The sequence below is a fragment of the Rutilus rutilus genome (genome assembly GCF_951802725.1).
Source record: "Rutilus rutilus genome assembly, chromosome: 24".
Classification (NCBI taxonomy): domain Eukaryota; kingdom Metazoa; phylum Chordata; class Actinopteri; order Cypriniformes; family Leuciscidae; genus Rutilus; species Rutilus rutilus.
Window position 1 is genome coordinate 19,201,394 of NC_140228.1, and position 21,953 is coordinate 19,223,346.

General features: G+C 36.1%; 1 protein-coding gene across 7 annotated transcripts in view; it reads right to left on the reverse strand.

Moving 5' to 3' along the window:
* Positions 1–21,953, reverse strand: part of asap1b (ArfGAP with SH3 domain, ankyrin repeat and PH domain 1b) — a 90,654-nt gene that overhangs the window by 2,463 nt on the left and 66,238 nt on the right. For 3 of the 7 annotated variants that reach the window (XM_084398640.1, XM_084398639.1, XM_084398641.1), the window contains 13 exons: positions 19,603–19,736; positions 18,748–18,839; positions 18,345–18,531; positions 13,815–13,900; positions 11,809–11,924; positions 10,234–10,301; positions 9,964–10,071; positions 9,648–9,873; positions 4,931–5,098; positions 3,158–3,236; positions 2,790–2,848; positions 912–1,420; positions 699–821 (listed from right to left, as the gene is read on the reverse strand). In XM_084398640.1, coding sequence (XP_084254766.1) covers positions 699–821; positions 912–1,420; positions 2,790–2,848; positions 3,158–3,236; positions 4,931–5,098; positions 9,648–9,873; positions 9,964–10,071; positions 10,234–10,301; positions 11,809–11,924; positions 13,815–13,900; positions 18,345–18,531; positions 18,748–18,839; positions 19,603–19,736 — 1,955 coding nt within the window. Of the gene's footprint in view, positions 1–698; positions 822–911; positions 1,421–2,789; positions 2,849–3,157; positions 3,237–4,930; positions 5,099–7,167; positions 7,237–9,647; positions 9,874–9,963; positions 10,072–10,233; positions 10,302–11,808; positions 11,925–13,814; positions 13,901–18,344; positions 18,532–18,747; positions 18,840–19,602; positions 19,737–21,953 lie in introns of all 7 variants that reach the window. The other 4 variants (XM_084398643.1, XM_084398642.1, XM_084398644.1 and 1 more) reach the window with 2 other exon arrangements.

Sequence of the window (21,953 nt, forward strand, 5' to 3'; positions counted from 1 at the left end):
TTCATCAGCGCTAGTTCTTTAGCGTCAGTTTGGTGTGTCCCGGGCTTAAGAGGCCCATCTATCACTGTTTTCCATGTTTGTAGAGTTAGTTTGTGGAGTAAATATATAGGCTATAATCTGTGTTTAAATGGCTTCTTTTTTTTTTTTATGGCGGGTACTGGTGTTTCACGTGCGTTTGGCCAATCAGTGTACACTAACGTCATTGGTAGTTCCTATAGTGCTGGTTTAGACCCTACTCTGAAGTAGGAGCTAAATTAGTTCCTCCAAAAGGAGCTCCTAGAACAAAAAATCATTCCTAATTCCTGTGGTACGAACATGCCAAAATCCGGGAACTTCCGCCAATAGTTCTAGGAACTATGAAAAGGTTCCTCCAGTGCGAAAGCCCCTATTATTAGAATTGTGAATTGAATTGATTCTCTTTTAACGCAAAAAAAAAAAAAAACAGCCTTAGTAGAACTACTTTTAATGTCTACAATTAAGTGCCTCACTTACTTAACCAAAATAAGATCAGAATAAATGCGGTGATGTGGTCAACAAACCTTACACTATTTAATAGCCATGAACTATGGGAACTATTTCATAAATCATTAAATCAAAACATTGGAACGTTTGTCAAACATTTCGAATGAAGAATCTGTTGCTTCTCAAGTCTCATGCTTTGTTGCATATACTTGAAAATTTGGAGCGGTTACACTTACCCACCACTCCTGATCCTCTTCCCCGGTTACTATGATGACCTCACCCTCAACGAAAGTGAGCTCATCATCGTTATCCGCCTGACAATCATAGATGGTCTTCACCCTTCGCATTTTACTCTTAATCTGCAAAAAAAATGCAAGACTCGCTTGTTAAAAGCACCGTGTTACTGACTCACATGTACTTATCTGAAGCTTCTGAGACTGAATCCTCACCGGATTTATTTTCCGGGGCAACGGTACAGGTGTCTCCTGTGCTGATGTTGGACTTCCATTGGTGTCTTCACTAGACTGGACCGGCTGAGGTGACAGTTCACCTTGTTGGATGATTGTTGGAGTATCTGGGGGTTGGGGCTTAGGAGCCACTTCTCCAGGAGGAGGTTTATGGAGGATCTCAGTGGTTACAGGTTTGGGTGGGGAGACATCTGTCAGTTGGGGTTTGGGCGGGAGATCTTTCAGCTGAGGTTTAGGCGGTAGGTCACCCAGCTGGGGTTTAGGGGGAAGGTCGGACAGCTGGGGCTTTGGAGGTAGTTCTCCTGGTTTAGGGGGTAATTCTGAATGCTGTGGTTTAGGAGGTATATCTCCAGGCTGAGATCTATCAGCTAACGGAACTTTCGGTGGGGTGTCTGAACTCTGCAGAACCTTCTGGAACAGCACAGGTTCAGGAGGCTGGTTAGTTTTGTCCATAGATGGGTGATGGATGGTGTCTATCTTACGCAGGGCAACTATTGAAAAACAAGATAATGTCAGCAGATTAGTTATGTTTTTATTTTTTTTGATATAGTTTAAGACTATTTTGGAAGACAAATGAGGAAATATTTCCCTCACAAGATGTTGAGCAGAGCACACTAGAAAAGGGGTGTCCAAAAAGTGTAAAAATAAGTGTTAAAATTTGACATTTGTAATATTACTTCATATTTTATTCATTTCGTTTTCTAGGTTTTTTTTTTTTTTTACTTTTGTTAGTTGTAAAAGTGCATTTATTCTGTGAATAAAAATGTCATTCATTTCTAAGTGTAAAACTTTCAAGAAAACACTTTTGCTTTTAAAAAAAGTTTCTCAGCATCACCATCAGTGTTCAGTGGTAGTTCTAAGGGAATATTTTGTGCTGATGTGAAACAATATTTATTGTGAAAAATTGTATAACTTAATTTACTAATAAATTCTATATAAAATATATAGAACATTTATTTGAAAAAGATAAAGAACAAAATACACTCTTAGCTTAAAGGAACATTCCACCGTTTTTTGAAATAGGGCTTATTCACCTTCTTTCCTACATTTAGATAGGTGGGCAAATGCATTTTTGTCTCAGTGCATGCATTGTTTTAGTTTGACAGGGTTGGCGCTAGCTTAGCTTAGCATAATGAATGGAATCCTTTGTTGCCAGCTAGCATGTCCTGAGTAAAAGTGATAAAAAAACACACAAAAAAAACACCTAATTACTTCTTGTGGCCTGCGTATTCACAACAAGTACAAATAGCGATGCAGATTAACACTAGGTGATTTCCTAGGCAGATATTGACTTGGGACTATATTAGGGGGAAGCACAGGCAAAGCACTGCTACTTGGGCGCAGAGATATCACGCCCAAGTAGCAGTGCTTCGCCTGTGCTTCCCCCTAATATAGTCCTTAATATATAAGTCAATATCTGCCTAGGAAATCGCCTAGTGTTAATCTGCATCACTATTTGTACTTGTTGTGAATACGCAGGCCACAAGAAGTAATTAGGTGTTTTTTTTTTTTTTTTTTATATTACTTTTACTCAGGACATGCTAGCTGGCAACAAAGGATTCCATTCATTATGCTAAGCTAAGCTAGCGCCGACCCTGTCAAACTAAAACAATGCATGCACTGAGACAAAAATGCATTTGCCCACCTATCTAAATGTAGGAAAGAAAGTGAATAAGCCCTATTTCAAAAAACGGTGGAGTGTTCCTTTAATACAAACAAAATTAAATTAAAATACATACCTGAATGCAAATAACTATACAATTATGATGATTAGGATTAAAGTTACTGACTAAATGAATTATTTCAACATTCAGATGTTATACCATTGCAATTTTCATAGGCAGAAAGAATGTCACCTACCCTTCTGAGGTAGTTTGGGAAGGACCCGTGGACCAAGTGTGGGCTTTGTGGTGTTGAGACTAGAAATATGGAACATATGTAAAGCTCAAAGATATGTTCGATAACAGGTTGCACGCTCTGTAAAATCAGCCATAAAGTATTAAAGAGAACTGTTTTGCATTCCCAAATACACGATGACAAATTTACATGGACATATTCAAATGAATCACAAAAGGCCATGTATAAATATGCAGTCTAAAGTTTGCTGACATTTTTAATGCAAATATAGTTCTAAAGTTCAAGCTTGTTCTACAAAACTGAATTCTTAATCAGGTATGTTCGGATTGTTTTATTTGCTACGTTAGAAAAGTTGTTAGAAGATGGGTTACCTTTGATGGTGCGGAATGCCTTCAAATCTGTTAGTCAAAGGGGACATCTTGTTGACAGGAGGTGGCGTTGAATCACTTCCTGCAATGATGAGTTTGAGTTTAAATATATTTTAGTGGCAGAGGCCTATAGAGACCTCCTAAGGTGACATTAGCAGAAAAAAAAGAAAAAAAAAATTGGTGGGAATTTCTGACAGTAAAACTAGATATACACTGCCGTTCAAAAGGTTGTGGTCAGTAAGATTTTTTTTTTTTTCAATGTTTCTGAAAAGAGACTCTTGTGGTCACCAAGGCTGCATTAATTGATCAAAAATCCAGTAAAAAAAATAAAAAGTATATTGTAAAATAGTATTACAATTTGATGGCAAAGCTGAATTTTCAGCATCATTACTCCAGTCTTCAGTGTCACATGATCCTTCAGAGATCCTTTTAATATGCTGATTTGCTGCTCAAGAAAAATTCCTTATTATTAATGTTAAAAACAGTTGTGCTGCTTAACATTTTTGTGGAAACTGCAATACATTTTTTTCAGGATTCTTTAATGAATAGAAAGTTCAAAAGAACAGCATTTATGCTGTTTTGATCAATTTGATCAATTAAATGCATCCTTTATACACAAAGCTTTATCCACATAAAAGTTTGTGTACAGATGAAAGTCTCCAGGAAATTTTTTCAGCAAATGTCACAACTTTGTATTTACTTATTAAAGCAAACTTCTTAAAAAACAAAAAAACAAAACAATTTTATATATATATATATATATATATATATATATATATATATATATATTAGCAGAGGTAACAGCACCAGGCCATGCTCAATAATGGTCTTAAATGCATCTCACTACATCTCAAATTATGTAATTATGTGAATCAACTGGCAGTTAATTAATATGGGTTATATCGATACAGATCATGTGAGGGGATATACAAGATGCAATGCATTTTAACATGTCTTTCACACAATAATATCTTCCAGACCATTATTTTACCATGCCTTGCTCTTTGTCTTTACCCAAAATGTTAAGCATCATGCAAATCACTAGGGCAGGGTTCAATACAGAGGTCAAAATATTATGGATGGGGTCATTAGGCTGAGCCTTTCATTGGCAACAATGTCCTCTCAATATTTAATTTTTTTTCATATCTAAAATGTTATAGAGTTTAACATGTAATGCCACCACAGAATGAATGGGATGCAAATGATCTGGTAATATACTGCAGAGATCAAACCAAAAATAAACACATTCATCTTGGGAATGTTAAAAGGTACTAAGGAGGATTGACTTAAAATTGATCAAAAGACCATTTCTTGGAAGAATTTAATCTAAAAGACACTAAATTGATGTTTCCACTAAAAAAAAAAAAAAAAAATCGGTAACACTTTAATTTGATAATCCACTTTAGACATTCTACTAAATGTAAGTAACTTTGCAATTACATGTCAAGTATAAGTCATAAGAGTACAGTATAAGTAGACTTAATTTGATGGTCCCCCAAAAGACATGACTATAAGTAATATTGCAAGTTCATGTCAACTTATTCCACTAACGGGAACCCTAACCAAACAGTCTACAAATAATCTAAAGAGAATTAGTTGACACGTACTAGCAAAGTTACAATAGCTTAAGTGGACTATAGAAATAAACTGAATCGAAACCATTTCATGTGGATCTGAGTGAATGAAAACCTGGACAAAAATAAATAATAATAAATAAAATTAAAACAGAAACCCTAGTAATCCAACAACTAGGGTTGTTGCTTAAGTGTATCCCACCTTTACAGAGCGGGGTGTATGACAGCGGGGTAGGGGGGTCTGAAAGCGTGCGTTTGTGTCCCGGGGGAGGGGGCGGGGGCCTCTTCTTTGACAGAGTGGAGTTGCCAATAGCGGGGGTCTGTGTGGCAGGGGCAAGGGTGGAGGTGGGCAGGTTTGACAAGGGAGGGGCTGGAGGGAAAACAACAACATAAAACAACAACATGCACTGATGTCAAGGTGAAGAATGGACACTGTCATTTAACATGGGTTCTTTGGAGGGTGCGGGAGGAAGGAAGACAATAGAAAGGGAAGAAAATAAAGAGAAAGAATGATGGTGTGGGTAACCAGTAGGACAGGACAACAACTGTCACTGAAAACGAAGCAGACCAGATAAGTGAGGCGCTTTAAAGTGGAAGTGGAGAGACTAGAGGAGTGACTTCAGTTGGAGATGGGCATCAAGGGGGTTAGAAGAGGACATCAAGACACCACAAAAAATTCGAGTGAGCTCTTTTCTACATTATAGATTTTAAAAAGACAGTCAACAGCCAGTGAAAAGCTCAGTCAGAGATGCTTTGTATGAGAAATAAGAAAATGCATCAAGGTAACAACTTCAGCAAATTCTGGGCTTTGGTTGTTACTATGGAAAGTCAAATTAACTATTTACATATAATAACCAAACTGTAGCAGAATCTGAAGGCTCCAAATGAAAGTATATCAAGCAAAAAGGGAATCAGATGAACTGAATGATTGGATTGACCTGATGGTGGATTCAGTGATCACAGTGTCCAAAACCAGAAATATGTTGCATTTGAAAGCATAAAGGCATCAAGGCATGTACAAATTAAATGTATGTGAAACATGCTATCTACTAAGATGCTTATATCTAGTTGGTTTTGAATGCAACATATGCATTCACCACCAGCTATGATTACAACAATTCTGTATGTGTGGATTAGTTGGTTTAAAACATAAAAAAAAATTGTCTTGAAATAAGTAAATTTATTTATAAATATTATTATTAATATTACAAATATATATGTTTAATTTTGACAATCTGTCAAGCTAATTTGCACTAGATAAGGGTTGCAGGACTCAGTTCCTGGAGGGCCACAGTCCAGCAGAGTTTAGTCTGCTCCAACACACATTCCTGGGCTGTATCATATGAAATTACCCTGTACTCACATTGGACCAGCGGTTTGGAAAATGAATGGATGGATGATTCAGCTGCGGGTGCCATCTTCTGGCGAGACCAGGGAATTCATTCGGCGTTACCCACACAGTGGATTATGGGTATTCTCTAGCCGTTGAGTGTACATTGGTTGTACACTCGTTATTGCGGTGCATTATGGGATTGAATGAGTGCACTCGATAATGTCCACAATGGTTTCGGACACCACAACAAATGGCTGTCCCCTCTAATAGTGCCCTATTTAGGGTATGGGGGTGATTTCAGACACAGCCCTTTAGTTTTCAAATGAGCCTGACAGACTTGATGAGCTGGATCAGGTGTGTATAATTAGGGTTAAAGCTAAACTCTGCAGGGCTGTGGCCATCCAGGAACTGAGTTTTGCAACCCTGTTCTAGATCATTCAAATAATATGAAATTAGTTTCTTTAGGAGGTACAATACCATTCGATAATTTGGGGTTAGTAAGATTTTGTCATGTTTTTAAAAGTCTCTTATGCTCAACATGACTGCGTTTATTTAATCAAAAATACAGTAAAAAAGTAATTTAGCTAAATATTATTACAATTGAAAATAATAGTTTTCTATTTTTTATATATTTTAAAATGTAATTTATTCCTGTGATGCAAAGCTGAATTTTCAGCATGATTACTCCAGTCTTCAGTGTCACATGATCCTTCAGAAATCATTCTAATATACTGATTTGCTGCACAAGAAACATTTCCTAAAATGTTGCAAACAGTTGTGCTGTTAAAGTTTTTTCTACAAACCGTGATGCATTTTTTCAGGATTCTTTGCTGAAGAGCACTTATTTGAAACCGAAATCTATTTGACATTATAAGTGTTTTTACTGTCACTTTTGATCAATTTAATGCATCCTTGCTGAAATATAACTATTAATTTCTTTAAAAAAAATATCTTTAGCTTATCTATAGCTTTAATTTAAAAACATTAATTTCACATTGCAGTAGCCTTCAGTTCGGACACAGTTATAAAATGTCATAAGATCAAATAATGAGGTCATTAAATAGATGCAGAAAGGGTGTATGCAAACAAAAAAATTAGATAGTCACTGATGTATGGTCGAGTGCTAGCCAGAGTAGCATAGTGGGAATGAGAGCCAAGGAAAGCCAGAGAAGGAGCTGTAAGAGAGACGAGACAAAGAGAGAAGAGAATAAAATAAAAAATAAAAGAGAGAGAGAGAGAGAGAGAGAGAGAGAGAGAGAGAGAGAGAGAGAGAGAGAGAGAGAGAGAGAGAGAGAGAGAGAGAGAGAGAGAGAGAGAGAGAGAGAGAGAGAGAGAGAGGAGAAAAGATGGAAAAAGACAAGATAGCATTTTACATAGTTTTGCCTGTTAATACCATGCCATATCAGAAAGTCAAACCATAAACAAAAGTATCAAATGGAAAAATAAAGAAAGCTGGAGTCTATGGCAAAGCATCAGAAAAAAGGTTAAAATCCCGACACATATACACAAATATTACAGTTACAGGCATACAGTTGTTACAGTTTTGTTGTCTTTTCAGTAGAATATAAGTAATTAACATATAAAAAACATTTAAATAGCTCTCTGGATAACTTGATTGTTATTGGTCAAGCATTGCCATTCTACAGAATTGGTGCAAACTGCTATCCCACAAAAAACACATTTAAAAAGCATTTAAATATTAGATGTTTTCTAAAATCATTCTATTATTTTTTGAATCCCACAATAATATTTAAAATATCAGCAAGCTTAATATATATATATATATATATATATATATATATATATATATATATATATATATATATATATATATATATATATATATATATATATATAATTTCCATTGTTGTTTTAAAAAATGTATTTTTGATAAAAAAAAAAAAAATAATAATAATAATAAAATATATATATTTTATATTTACTTTGTAAATCATGAAACTAAGTTGAAAAATGTGTCCCGCATTTTCATGTCACTACCGAAACAGTTTATGTTTTAGTCCATTGGCTGAGACATTTTTGTCCCCCTCTCTCATAGCTACATGGTGACATAGATAGCTACATACAGTAGATAGGTCTCATCATGTTGAGGTAAATATATTCAAAAGTCTGAAAGTCACTACTAAACACCTTTTTTCTGCAATTAAGCACACTTTTTTGGGTGTTATTCCATAAAATTTAGTTTTTATGTGCGTACAACTGTTCAGAACTGTGCTAGGTCCCATGTACTAATTAGCATTTTTGAGCTAGGCTCAAAAGTATCTAAAATTGTCACTACCGAAACAGAAACGTGGTGAAGTTTCGGTTGTGACATCATTGTTTTGGGGTTATTCGATAAAATGCAGTTTTTGTGTGTGTACAACTGTTAAGATTAGCATCAGTGAAGTTTCAGTTGTGATATCATTGTTTTGGTAGTGACAAAAGAAACACATAATTGTTTATTTGGGGGAAATAAACTAAATTTTACTACAGTTATGCAAATCACTAGTATTTTAGTATGTTTTAGTAGTGTTTTAGTATGCAAGTTCAAATTCTGTAATGTGTTGTGGTCACTACCAAAACATTACTGTCACTACCGAAAACGTGCAGTCATGATCGAAACATGGGATGTTTTAACAAAAATAAAGTATACTGAATTATCAACTAAGATGTTATAATAGTGTTCGGTTCAATGTATATTCAAATTAATGAATCCTTAACTTTGAAATTAGTATGATAAACTTTATACCTTTTACAAAAAAAGATTGGATTCAAATGCAACAAATCTTGAAATATGAATTACACTTGAAATATTGTTAAAATTGTAATTGGTATTGATTTACCTGTGAATACTTTTTAATAAAATAGCAAAAAATATATTTACAAGGTAGATTAATCGGTCAATATAAACCTTCTTATTAAATTATGCTATTGTGTTTCGATAGTGACAAATTTGGGGAGAGGAAAATTATTCAAAAACGTTCTGAAAATACAATGAGAATTAACTGCACAATTACTAGAAATGTGTACCGTAGATATTATACAATTTGCATACATACAAAATGTATGATGTTTACAACTCTGACTTTGAACCAGTTCTGTAGAATGGCCCATATATGGAGTTCCAAAAATAATAACACAGCATATAATAATACTAAAAATAACACTGCAAGTTGCTATATAAGGAGTACAACTACCAAAAGGATGTTTTTTAGAATTGTTGTATTTCTTGTTTAACAACTTGCTTGCAACATTTAAAAAAATCATATTTAAGGTATGATTCAAAGTAATTTATGTTGTAAAACAAAACGTGAAAGTCTCTTCAAAGGTGCTGCCTAAAGTCCTTACTCTTTAATCAAAAACCCACTTGAAACTCCACATAAAGGAACAAAAGTGCACAATTTTCTCCAAGTTTTAACACTACAAACTGAACTAAAATGACAGAAGCTAGGAGTTTGGTTCATAAATGTATACATACAAATATAATTATTGAAATTAACACAATTATGGAATTCACAAGAACATGTGATTGGTTAGAACAAGTTTTATGTTCTGTGGCATCTGATTGGCTGTTGTGTTTCTGGGTTACCTTTGCCTGCATTCCTGGGTGGCAGAGGTGGAGCATCTGCGACGGGAGAGGACGGGCAGTCAGTGGAAACGCTGTACATCTGATTCGTGAGTGCAGTGTATGAGAGGCGCTGCTTATCACGCTGGCCAATGAAACCAGGCAGAGAGAGCTTGTCATGAGGAGAGAGACTGTATGAGTGACAGAAACTCTGCGGACGGGGAGAACGATCTTTCTTAATGGGACTGGGCTGGGAATGAAAGACAATGAGAAAATCTTTTAGTCTCTGAGTCAGAGAAGTTTGAATATTTTAAGATAGGTTCAAAGGGTAATGCGCTACTTTGTCGTCCAGATCATCGTCACTCTCGTCAAGCTCTTCCAGTCTGAGATTCCAATCATATTCCACATGGACTTTAGTATTAAATTTTCCCGCAGCGGCTTGTACTAGCTGAAGCACACAAACACACAAACAGTTAGATCTTCAAAAACAACCACATCTTTACACCTTGGGGCCTTCAGCACATCTATAATACCCCCTATTGATCTTGAAGAACATCCATTAACAGTTTTTATAGGAAAGATTGTATCTTCTGACCCAGAAGTTACTCACCGCTTCCTCACACTGGATGATCTTCATCCGTCTGGCCACATCCAGAGCGGTTTCTCCATTCTGATTGGCTGAAACATGAAGTCACATTTTTAACCGGACCATATTATATGGTATTTCTGGTGCTGCTCTTTCTTGGTTCTCTTCCTATCTCTCTGACAGACAATTCTACATTTCAGTACAAGATTTTCGCTCACCTACTGTCCCCCTGAAGCAAGGTGTGCCCCAGGGATCTGCTTTCGGGCCATTATTATTCATAATTTACATAATACCTCTTGGTCAGATCTTCCACCGTCATGGTTTTAATTATAATTTTTACGCTGATGACATCCAATTATATACCATCTGTACACCGGCTCCATCTGTCACAGCCGACAAAATCTCTGCTTGTGTGCATGAAATAAAAGATTGGCTTCATTCAAATTTTCTAAAACTTAACATGGACAAAACTGAGATTATTTTTGGAATCTATATTTGTGGACCTCCGTCACTCACTAGCAAAATTCCTAAAAATTTCACCAGTGAGATTGCTGGCTCTCACATCAAACCATCTAGTACTGTTAAAAATCTTGGTGTAATCTTTGACTTCTCTCTCTCTTTCCAGGCTCATATTAATTCTATTGCCAAATCAGCATTCTTTCATCTACTTCGCATCGCCCAGCTCTGTCCCTTCATCACTATCAAAGACGCTGAAAGTGTCATCCATGCATTTGTCACATCACGTCTTGATTACTGTAATGCCCTTTTCATTGGTCTATCAGCTAGCTCCATTTCCAGATTGCAATACATTCACAACTCTGCTGCTAGAATACTTACCCACACCAAGCGTTCTGCCCATATCACCCCAATTTTGTACGATCTTCACTGGCTTCCAGTGGCTTATCGTATTAAGTAGAAAAATCCTCCTGCTCACTTTTAAATCTCTGCACAGCTTGGTTCCCCCCTATCTTTGTAACCTGCACCACCCCTACACCCCGACTCGCTCTCTACGATCCTCTGACTCTAGCCTTCTTGTTGTCCCTCGGCATCGCCTAGCTTCAATGGGGGGCAGATCATTCAGTGTTGTTGCACCCAAACTATAGAACTCTCTCCCCCGACCACTCTTAGGTTAGTTAGGTTAATAGGTCAATAGGTTAATACTATTTCTGAATTTAAAACTATGCTCAAAACTCACTTATTTTCTGAATGTTACCATTCTTAAGTTGTATTACATTTCGTTGTGTCTGATTGTATTCTGCTGTGTGTTGCCCCATCTACATAATTCTCCTTTACTGTACTTTTACTCAAGCTTGTATGTATTTGGTGTCTAAGTAAATATACTGTATATGCAAGTAGTGATGCAAAGATATTAAAGTTCTATAATAAATAAACCAAAAATAAAACACTAAAATCAATCATTTGAAATGCCACAAGTAAATTCAGGCATCACATCACTATAATATACAGTATGAAAAATGGATATTCCTTTTGAGATTTGCTAAAGATTACATTTAACAGCGTTTTTTAACTATTTGCCTAAGCATAAGTATATAAGTATAATAAAACATGAACAAAATAAAAACAGCATGTGTAACTCACTGATATCAGTAGCTGGTTTGCCTCTCAGCAGTAGTTTGAGGCATTCATGTCTCTCATACATGCAGCAGTAGTGCAGGGCCGTGTTTCCTCTCTCCGTCTGTTTATCCAGATTCCCACTGGACAGAGACATGAGGAATCAAATTTTCCTTGATCTTATGACATATAAGAGTGTATTGTACTATAAAAAAAACACACTGTACATGTTAGAACTGAAAACGTCCAACATAAAGCAAAATAAACGTATTAAACCAATCTGCAACAATTTTGGTGGTGAACATGTTAACAAAATCATCTGAGCACAGATTTTCAAATTCAAATCTTTCCTTGAGGCTGTTACATGAACAACATTTTCACTCTTAATGAGCTGCTTCATACCTTCATAATCTACATGAATTTGGGTCAGCAGTGACTAAACTGCACACATGGGGAGAGAGCAAGTCAATGACCTAGTTCTGTTTACCTAGTGAGACTACAGAGAAAGTAAGAAACAGAGAGAGGCTACACATCTACACCAGTATATCCCGATAGGCTACTTCATCCAAATAAATTAGGGGTGTAACGATACCCTCATGTCACGATTCGATACATATCACGATACTGAACTCACAATACAATATTATTGCAATACTCCAAGACATATGGTAAAAGGTTAACAATTTTTTTTTACTGTTGATTAAAGGGCTAAATTTGATATTACATTGCGGGTGTAAACGAATTAGCTTGGACTTGGTGCTGATAAACCAAAGCACAGGAAAATAGTGACACCAGAATATAAATATTGATGATTCTGAAACTGAAAATACAGAATTATTTTTGACGAATATGCTTGCACTCTGTCACTGACTAGATATATTTAAAATAATGTAGGCCATTTTTTACTGGTAACATAAGATATTTGGCATTATCAGGACCCACAAATACTATGCTAGACCTAACAAGTCGTAGTTGGCAAAAATAACCGTCAATTCCAGTCAAATTAAGTGCTGCAAACATCAATGACAACTTTAAATCATCAATGCTGGCAAATGACCATGGTATAAGCGACATAATCCATGGCTAGCTATAAACAAACTAGTATTTGTTTTCATACTATGGAAAACAATGGGGGCCAGCAATTGTTTTTGGTTACCAACATTCTTCAAAATATCTTCTTTTGAGTTCAACAGAACAAAGAACCTCAAAGAGGTTTAGAACAACTTAAAGGTGAGTAAATGAAGACAGAATTTTATTTTATTTTTGGGTGAACTATGCCTTTAATATTACATCATCAAACTAATCACCCTTACAACTGTACGGAAATCGCACAAGCATGATTTCACTTCATTTTAAAATAACCCCCTGAAAATTGAGCTAATTTGGAACTAACTCGGACGGGGTATATTTCAAATGTGATTAGGGTGAGGAGTGGGGAAAGGAAAACCTGAAGTGGGGTTGGAGCAGAGTGAGCCAATGCGTTCAAAGAAATAATACAGTCCCAGTTGTCTGAGTTGGATTTATTTCCCTTCTGCTGTCATATTTCTCTTGAACCAACCTTCAGTGCAAACCTGGAATCGTTTCAGTGTTCCAGTTCTCAGAGAAACTAAATTATGATTATTTACTAGGATGTGAGCGAAGTATAGTTCTGGCTCAGGCATGACGTGATCTTCCAATGTTGTTATGCAACTTTAATCCACACAGCAGAGAGCAAATTGAGCCAAAGCTGAACTTAAATTACTCTACTATCTGCATAATAATCCCTTCAAAAGTTCTAGAGCTTGTACATGAACACCTGTCACCCTAAGAAAAAAAAAACACATTAAAAACTCATCCTGGTTAACCATCAATCTCTGCATTATAACAGTGATGGAACAAAACAAGAGGTGACTGTCTGACAGCTGAGGACACAAGGTAAGGAGAAAACGAATGCTGAAGATCATTCACTGCAAAATACATAAAACTGATAATCCAAACATGGCCAGCAGTGTATCCTCCCAGTTATTTTGTGGTAATAAGCAGGTATTTAATACCTGTTTTGGACGAGGAAGTCGACCAGGTGCAGAGAGGTGTGGTCAGCTGTCCTCACGGCGTAGTGCAGTGCAGTCTCTCCTCCTTCCTATAACATACAAGAACACACACACACAAATACTCATTCAGCATGTGTAAACCCATTTTACTTTCTTAATAATTGTCTCGTCTTATGGTGTAAAATATGAGGGATTTTTAGCATAACCAGTAATAAAATTTAAATAAAGAAATCTATCAATGTATTATTTAAAACTGCTCATTTAATATACATTTAAAAAAATGTATGATCCATTTTTATTCAACTTTTACATTTAATTTAAATTGTATGTATATAGCATGTATGTATGTATGTATATATATATATATAGCACAATTTGTCTGTGCATGTTATATTAAAGACAAAAATTGGTAGCTGATAATTAATACAACAAAGATGCATTAAACTGGTCATAAGTGACTAGTAAAACCGTTATAATGTTACAAAATATTTATATTTCAAATTTTTTTAAACTTTCTATTCATCAAAGAATGTATCATAAAAAAATGTATAATGGTTTCCACAAAAAAATATTAAGCAGCAAAACTGTTTTCAACATCGATAATAATAAAGAAATGTTTGTTGAGCACCAAATAAGGATATTAAAATAATTTCTGAAGGATCATGTGACACTAAAGACTGGAGAAATGGCTGCTGAAAATTCTGCTTTATCACAGGAATAAATTTAATGTAATATATATTCAAATAGAAAAAATATATATTTTAAATTGTAATAATATTTTACAATATTACTGTTTTACTGTATTTTTTATTAAAGCTGCAGTCTGTAACTTTTTTTTGTTCAAAATGTACAATATATATATATATATTAAGCGAGTACATCCATTTTCCAAACAGTGTTTTTGTCTTATCCTGAATCACTACGGTACACCTATAAGTGTTTATATTCAGACTATTTAGACTGCAACAGTTCGTACCACATGTATTGATGACGATGATCCACTAAAAATATATGGCTGATAGTGTCTCTGACATGGATATTATGGATGGACACTGCTTCATGTTTGATGATTCATAAAAAGATAAACCAAAAATCAGCTGATGCCCTAGCCAGAAGCTACATAATAAAAAGCGAAACCGAGATGATTTTAGATTGAGGATGTTTTTGCGACTGCACCCACTCAGGAGCAGCTGTTCATCTCAGAGTCAGGCAGCAGCACTATCAGTAATCATCTGAAGGAACCAATGGTCTCTCAGTGCTGAAAACTGGGAGAAGATCAAGGCAGAGGATTCGAGTCACGTCCAGAGTGTCTGCTTTCTGATATCCACCAGACCTCAAAATCTGTGCTCATCAAAGGCTCTGATGTGAATGGGTCATCCATCATGTCAAGTCATAGTTCGGGTCACACTCTATTCCTGTGGACCTACTATCTCCTCCCAGAATCCTTGGTATGTTCCATATTCAAGCTTTAATAAATCAGGGCTCCAGACTAACTTTTCCACTAGTTGCACTGGTGCTACCAACTTTCTCAATTGGTCGCACCAGCATATGATTTGGTCGCACCTTTTTTTTTTTTTTTTTACATGCCATGGGATTAATCAATGCATGCTGATGAATAGTGGTCTTAATCTGCATACCCTAGTTTTGCACTGATGTAAAAAGACTGACATGACACAAGACCTCATGTTAGCAAAATGTTTTAATCTTTTAAAGCTACAATATGCAATAATTTTTTGCCACTAGAGGGCGCTACATTCCAAACAACAACAACGGCGTAGCTTGATGACGATGTGAAGGAGTGTGGAATGATGGGAACTGTCGTTTTAAACTCCACCGTGGAAGTAAATCAGTCAGACGGGAATCGAAAAATCATGTTCATGGATGAGGCTAAGTTCTATTTTTATAATGACATGCTTTTTGTGGCGAGGGGGGTGTGGTTCAGCACGGTCTGTAATGGGAGAGAGAAGAGACGAGCGGGACGCAAGTAGGTCAAGTGCAAATGATGAACACCTGTGTCTTATTGCTGTGATCCGCGTGGAGAGACCGCTTATAAGCCGCGCGCTAGAACGAGAGAGAGACTGGAGAGAAAATTGGAAGCAGAGAAAGAAAACCGGTGGATCCGAGCTCTCATTTTTGAACTGTTTTGTGCCGTCGCGGTTGCCACGGTGAATGCGCGTTGTGCACGACTTTTGTTTGTTTTGCTTTATTTTAATAAAGTACGAGTCCCAGTCACGCCAACCCCTGTCTTCTTCCTTCCTGACTCTTGAACCGCATCACACTTTTATTTCATTAAAATGAATTAACCGCAAGAAAAGTAAGGTTTAATACTAAATTGGTTATCATATATGTTACTGTATGCCGAATTCATTGATGTGATAACGCGGCGCAGTTTTACGTGTTCTAAACAATTGTTGTAAAAGTACATTCGAACATACCCACATCATTTGCCAAAATACTGATTAATCTTTATGTATAACACATGCTATATTTATTTACATGGCCATAAACTCCAGACGTGATAAACAATGTCAATAAACTAAACACAAATCTAAAGCAATAATACTTCCCTTACATAAACATAACTATTACCGAATGCTACATTTGGAAAATATAAAATTAAGCATGCTTTGTCGACAGAACCAGCTGCAATCGGTACAGAATAATTGTGTTCCATAACGACTGCAAGAAACAAGCTAACGTGTGTTGCTTGGTAGACGCTACAACTACAACTTCCGCATTTGTCCAGGACTCCACGCAGTACGAGCGGAAACCGAGGGTAACGGGGATATGACGCCATTGACTGGCGACTCCCAGCTCCCCCCTGCTCTAACGCCCCGTTTCCTTGGTTAAAATCGCAATTTGCTCACGATTTAAAAATAGTTGGAAACATTTGGGATATTGTAAGTAATCAACTTAACAAAATATATAACACTGGCCTTGAGATTATGGGATATTTTAATGCAAAATTCTTACATATTGTACCTTTAACTCTCAAAAAAACTATTAAAAAAACATGTATGTTCTTTAATGTTTGATTATAATTTTACTGTCTTCACATAGGGATGGGAATTGATTTTATCAATATCAATGCCACTGACGATTCTGCTTATCGATCCGATTCTTTAACGATTCTCTTATCGATTCTTGATAGCACTGTCTGGAAAAATGTAGTCATATGCTTTTCAAAAAAACAAGTGGTTTTATTTATTTTAAAGCTTAAAGGTTGTATCAGTGATTTCAGGCCCAAATTTTTTTTTTATCACATTCATCTAATCTTTCCTAACGATCCGCTAGCTGCCCTCCCCATAAGCATGCCGTCAAAAAACGCGTCTCTGTAGGCAGCCTAGGCTCTGAGATCTGCACACAAAAACAATTGGTTTCACCAACCACTCAAAACCAAAACAAATAGTGTTCCAACCAATCACCGACAGGGGGAGGGTGTTGTGAGGTTTTGAGCCAGCTTCTTCTTCAGCTCCGACTTCGCGTGCAGCCGTGCACGAGCACAAAACCTCACAACACCCTCCCCCTGTCGGTGATTGGTTGGAACACTATTTGTTTTGGTTTTGAGTGGTTGGTGAAACCAATTGTTTTTGTTTATGTAATAAATAGAACCTTATTGTAAAGTGTTACTGATTAGTTATACACCGATTCAGACGTCTCCTGAGTTCACTGTTGGAAAGATCAGTTGTTTTAACCATTCATTAAAATTAATCGGTTCAAAGGTTCGCGAATTGGACGTGTCATGCGTGTTGTGTGATTATCCCAGCAGTTAGGACATGGACATCCAAGATTTCTGTCAACACAGAAACCATTTCATCACTGGATAGTTTTTTCGTTTAATTAAAGTGTTGTTTTATGTCAGCTGAATGTCCGGAACGCTTTTCAGAGAAGATAAGGCAACTTATTTAGCACAATTCACACCCAGTGGTAATTCAGGAAAAAAAAAAAATCTCTGAATGCTCCACATGAAACTTTGGTCTTCTGACCTTTTACCACCGTGTCGATTTATTTTGATTAATATGTGCGAGGGAGAGAGAGCAAGACAGCGCTTAGTTTGGAGACGGTGAAGTCTTGTTTACACTTTCGCCTGGCTCCGAAGACAGAGAGATTATACGCGAGATTATTAAGCGCGCGACCGGCTCTCTCTCTCTCTCTCTCTGCTCGTTCTTTCAGTTAAACGTGCCCTGTCACAAGCGCAGCAGTTCATCTACATTACTCACCGATCAAATAAGACTTTGGCGGGACAAAAATTCACTTTTGGGCGCTAAAACAAGTTCACTGCAGGAAAATTCATGCGTGAATTTAACTGAGTAGTAAGCTACATGACCATGCACTCGCACAAATGCGACCACATAAAATTTTAACTCGCACATTCTCCAAAAAATTTTTTTTTTGCAAAATATGCGACCATTTTGGTCGCAGTCTGGAACCCTGTAAATCCTTTCAGAGGCCACTTAATTGATTTTTCAGCCAGTAAATGGAAAAAGTGTCTATGTGTTAATGATAGATTTGATCTCAGATGCTGTCACTCACCTGTCCTCCTTCAGGTAGTGGTTCCATAAGTTCCACCCCCTCAGCATACACCTGGATCAGGCCTAGCAGGTCATGTGACCTGACAGCTTCAAACAACTCACTCATCTTGGCTGCTGCTGAGCTGCAGGTTTTTCTTGCAAACTTATGATCTACATACTTCGCATTGATGAACTCCTTACGAACAGTCCTAAGCTCGACGTAAGAGAGGGAGAAATGAAAACAGTATTTAACATTAATATCCAAAACATTCAAAAATGTTTGAGAAACTGCAACCACATGAAACAAATAGTTGAAAATTTATTTAATTTACATCAAATATATTATAACAATTAAATGTAAAAAAAAAAAAAAAAAAAAATCCATGCATTTCCCTACGTTCAGCACGTTTGCCAGGCATACTTACATGTCACTAGCAGGAGTGGGTTTAGGAGAGGGGCACGGAAGACTTCCCTCCATTATTTCATTAAAACTACTGTTCCCCACATTCTTGGCCAGCTGAAAGCAAAAAAAGAAGAAAACAAAATGAAAGATGAATAAACTACAACATATCTAATTCATAAACATATGATTCACTTAACTATTCAATATGGAATAAGTACATTGTCATCGGTCCACTGCACTGACTCCAAATCTTTTATATGAAAAGGCTTTTATATTAACAGTATATATATTGCATTTACCCCGGTTATGATGTTGCTTACATAGCAAATAAATAAATAGAAAAACTTTTAAATAATAATTATTGATTTATACAGAAGTGTTATTTTAGTATTATTTATATACTATGATAGTTTGTATTGATATTTACGTATAAAATTTTGTTTTTTATTATAACTATTTAGGTTTCATTTATTTTTTATTTGTTTTAGTTTTCATTTATATCCAGGTAGAAATTTTCAGAAAAACTTTCAGAAAAACATTTTCCATCTAATATTTATATTTTATTTCAGATATATTTCAATTTACAAATGTTTTTGAATGTTTTAGTTAATGATAACCTGGTAGAGTAATATATTTTGCACAAAGAATTTCAATTTTACTTGATACATTTTAATGTAGGAGGGACATTGAAACATTTAGCTGAACTTTAGCTTTTTTAACTTTGGTTAAAGTATTTTTATTTTTTTTATGTATATTTGAATTTTGTCACAAAAGCACTTAAACAATAATTGTCAGACCCTCTGCAGTACCTCCCTTGGGATCCCCTGTTTGATCTATACTGTGTTTGAAAAGAAAATGTTTCCACCAACAAACACACCAAGAGTTCAGAGGTTCCCAGTTTGTCTAGCTCCATAGACTGGATGCGTGAGATGTGAACGCCCATCTCCCGATGAATGCCTGAACATTCGATGCACGTCAGGATTCCGAGGTTAGTCGACAACCATTTGGGATCTGAGAACATAAAAAAAAAAAAGAACATGGGAAATTAGGAGGCATGCAAAAGCAACCAACCATTTTATTTATTTATTTTTTGTGCAAAATTATTATTATTATTTTTTTATTCTTTACCACAAGGGGTCCTCGTTGGACTCATGATTTAATGTTCTAGAACAGACTTGGAAACCCTGGCACCCAACTAGAATGTTTTAAATGAGTCACTAATTTAAACAGCTGATTCAGCTCATCAAGTTCTCAATGTGTTGAATAGGGAGACATTTAAAGAATTCTGGGAGGTGGACCCGAGGACTAGAGCTGAGAAACACTGTTCTAGAACATGGAGTTCTAAATATTGTAGGAGTTTAACTCAGAGTGGCATGTTATCAGTATATGAGAAATTATTTATTCGCGTGTCAGTGTTGACGACAGGTGTGTATGTGGCTCCATGAGCGCCAATGATGTCTCCAGTGTAGAACCAGTGACAGGGCGACAAAGATAAGAGGACCGACACATCAGCTAAATATAGATACAGGTTTTCTTCAGCAGCACTCTCTGCATGCTCAGTAAATCCCAGATGTACTCATTCTTTATTTCTCTCATTCATTTCTTCTCTGAAACACTCACAATCAGGCAGCATCAAATGCATTCATTCATGTTTTAGAAGTGATTCATTGATCAAACCTGTGCTCAAACAGATGAATCACTGTGTTATAAGTCATGTTACTTGACACAGATTAGACTGTTTAACTCTCAGCTGAGGGGCTAAACAACAGCTCAACACAGATATATAAGAGTATTACAGTCATGGCGTCACAGACAGCCTCCTGTCCTGCATTTAAGTGTTTGAATCACTGAATCAGTTTGCTAGATTGATTCATTTCAAGGAGTTCAAACATTGATTAATTTGAGTCATCAGTCAAAATTCCCACTAGTCCCACTATAGTATCACTATTATTATACTTGGTGGTAGGGTGTTTTTTTTTTGGGGGGGGGGGGGGGGGGGGTTGTTTTTTTGACATGCAACTCAACCCACATTGTTTACATGAATGATACATAAAATGATCTGACTAATTTTATACGCAAGTGCATAAAATAACCACCCATAACACCTAAACAACTGAGCAAAAGATAGACCTGCTAACAACTTTAGTTACTGCATAGCAATATAGCAATATAGCAATGTGATAACCACCCAGAAAACCTAAGAAACGGAACAGGAAGACTCATTTTATACGCAAGTGCATAAAATAACCACCCATAACACCTAAACAACTGAGCAATAAATAGACCTGCTAACAACCTTGGTAACAACTTGGTTACTGCATAGCAATATAGCAATGTGATAACCACCCAGAAAACCTAAGAAACGGAACAGGAAGATAATTTAACAACCACCCAGAACACATTTGTTAAAACTAGGGGTGTCCCTGACTATGGATTTTCATAGTCAAATCAGAATCGTCAAGTCTTGCCTTAGTCGAATCATGTGTATGGGGATGGGGGTGGGGCTGGGGGCGGGGCTTTAACATTTCAAAGCTGCGATGTACAGAAAAATCACACAAAGATATAGAAGAAAATGTATAAAAACATTTTGGATTAATAAAACTAAGAAATAACATAAATAACTCCAGAAAGGCCACACTGCAGACAGGATTTGCATTTCACATGCAAATCCAATTAAATCGGCTAAATTACCTGTGCGAGCAGGCTCTAAGTACAGCACAACATCGATGCACCGAAAAAATAAACAATTAATTTACAAAATTAAATTAGAACAGAATATACCTTTCTAATAAATAAAAATACAAAACGAAATAAATCAGAATCAAGTCACAAGATGAGCAAATGTATGCAAAATGCCTAAAGTGCAGGGGAACATATATTCAAAACACAAGCCACAAATAGTTAGATTAGATAACCCTGACAGATTAATAAATAAAATAAAAATAAAGAAATTATTAAAATAACGATAGTAGCTAGAATTTTCAACTTTGTCTTTTTAACTGCAGAAACAACAATAAATGTCAATAAATGAAACAAAAAGTATTTTTAGCTAAACATGTTCACAGCATCCAAAAATAAAATTAGAACCGGCTGAAAAGTTTTTAAATCACTTGTACCCTACCTGATCGAGATAAAAAAAATCCAGTCTTTCTCAGTCTGTGTCCGTTGGAGTCTTTTGTGCGCACGGATAAAATACACTTAACGTGAAAAACGTTTAACGACTTAATC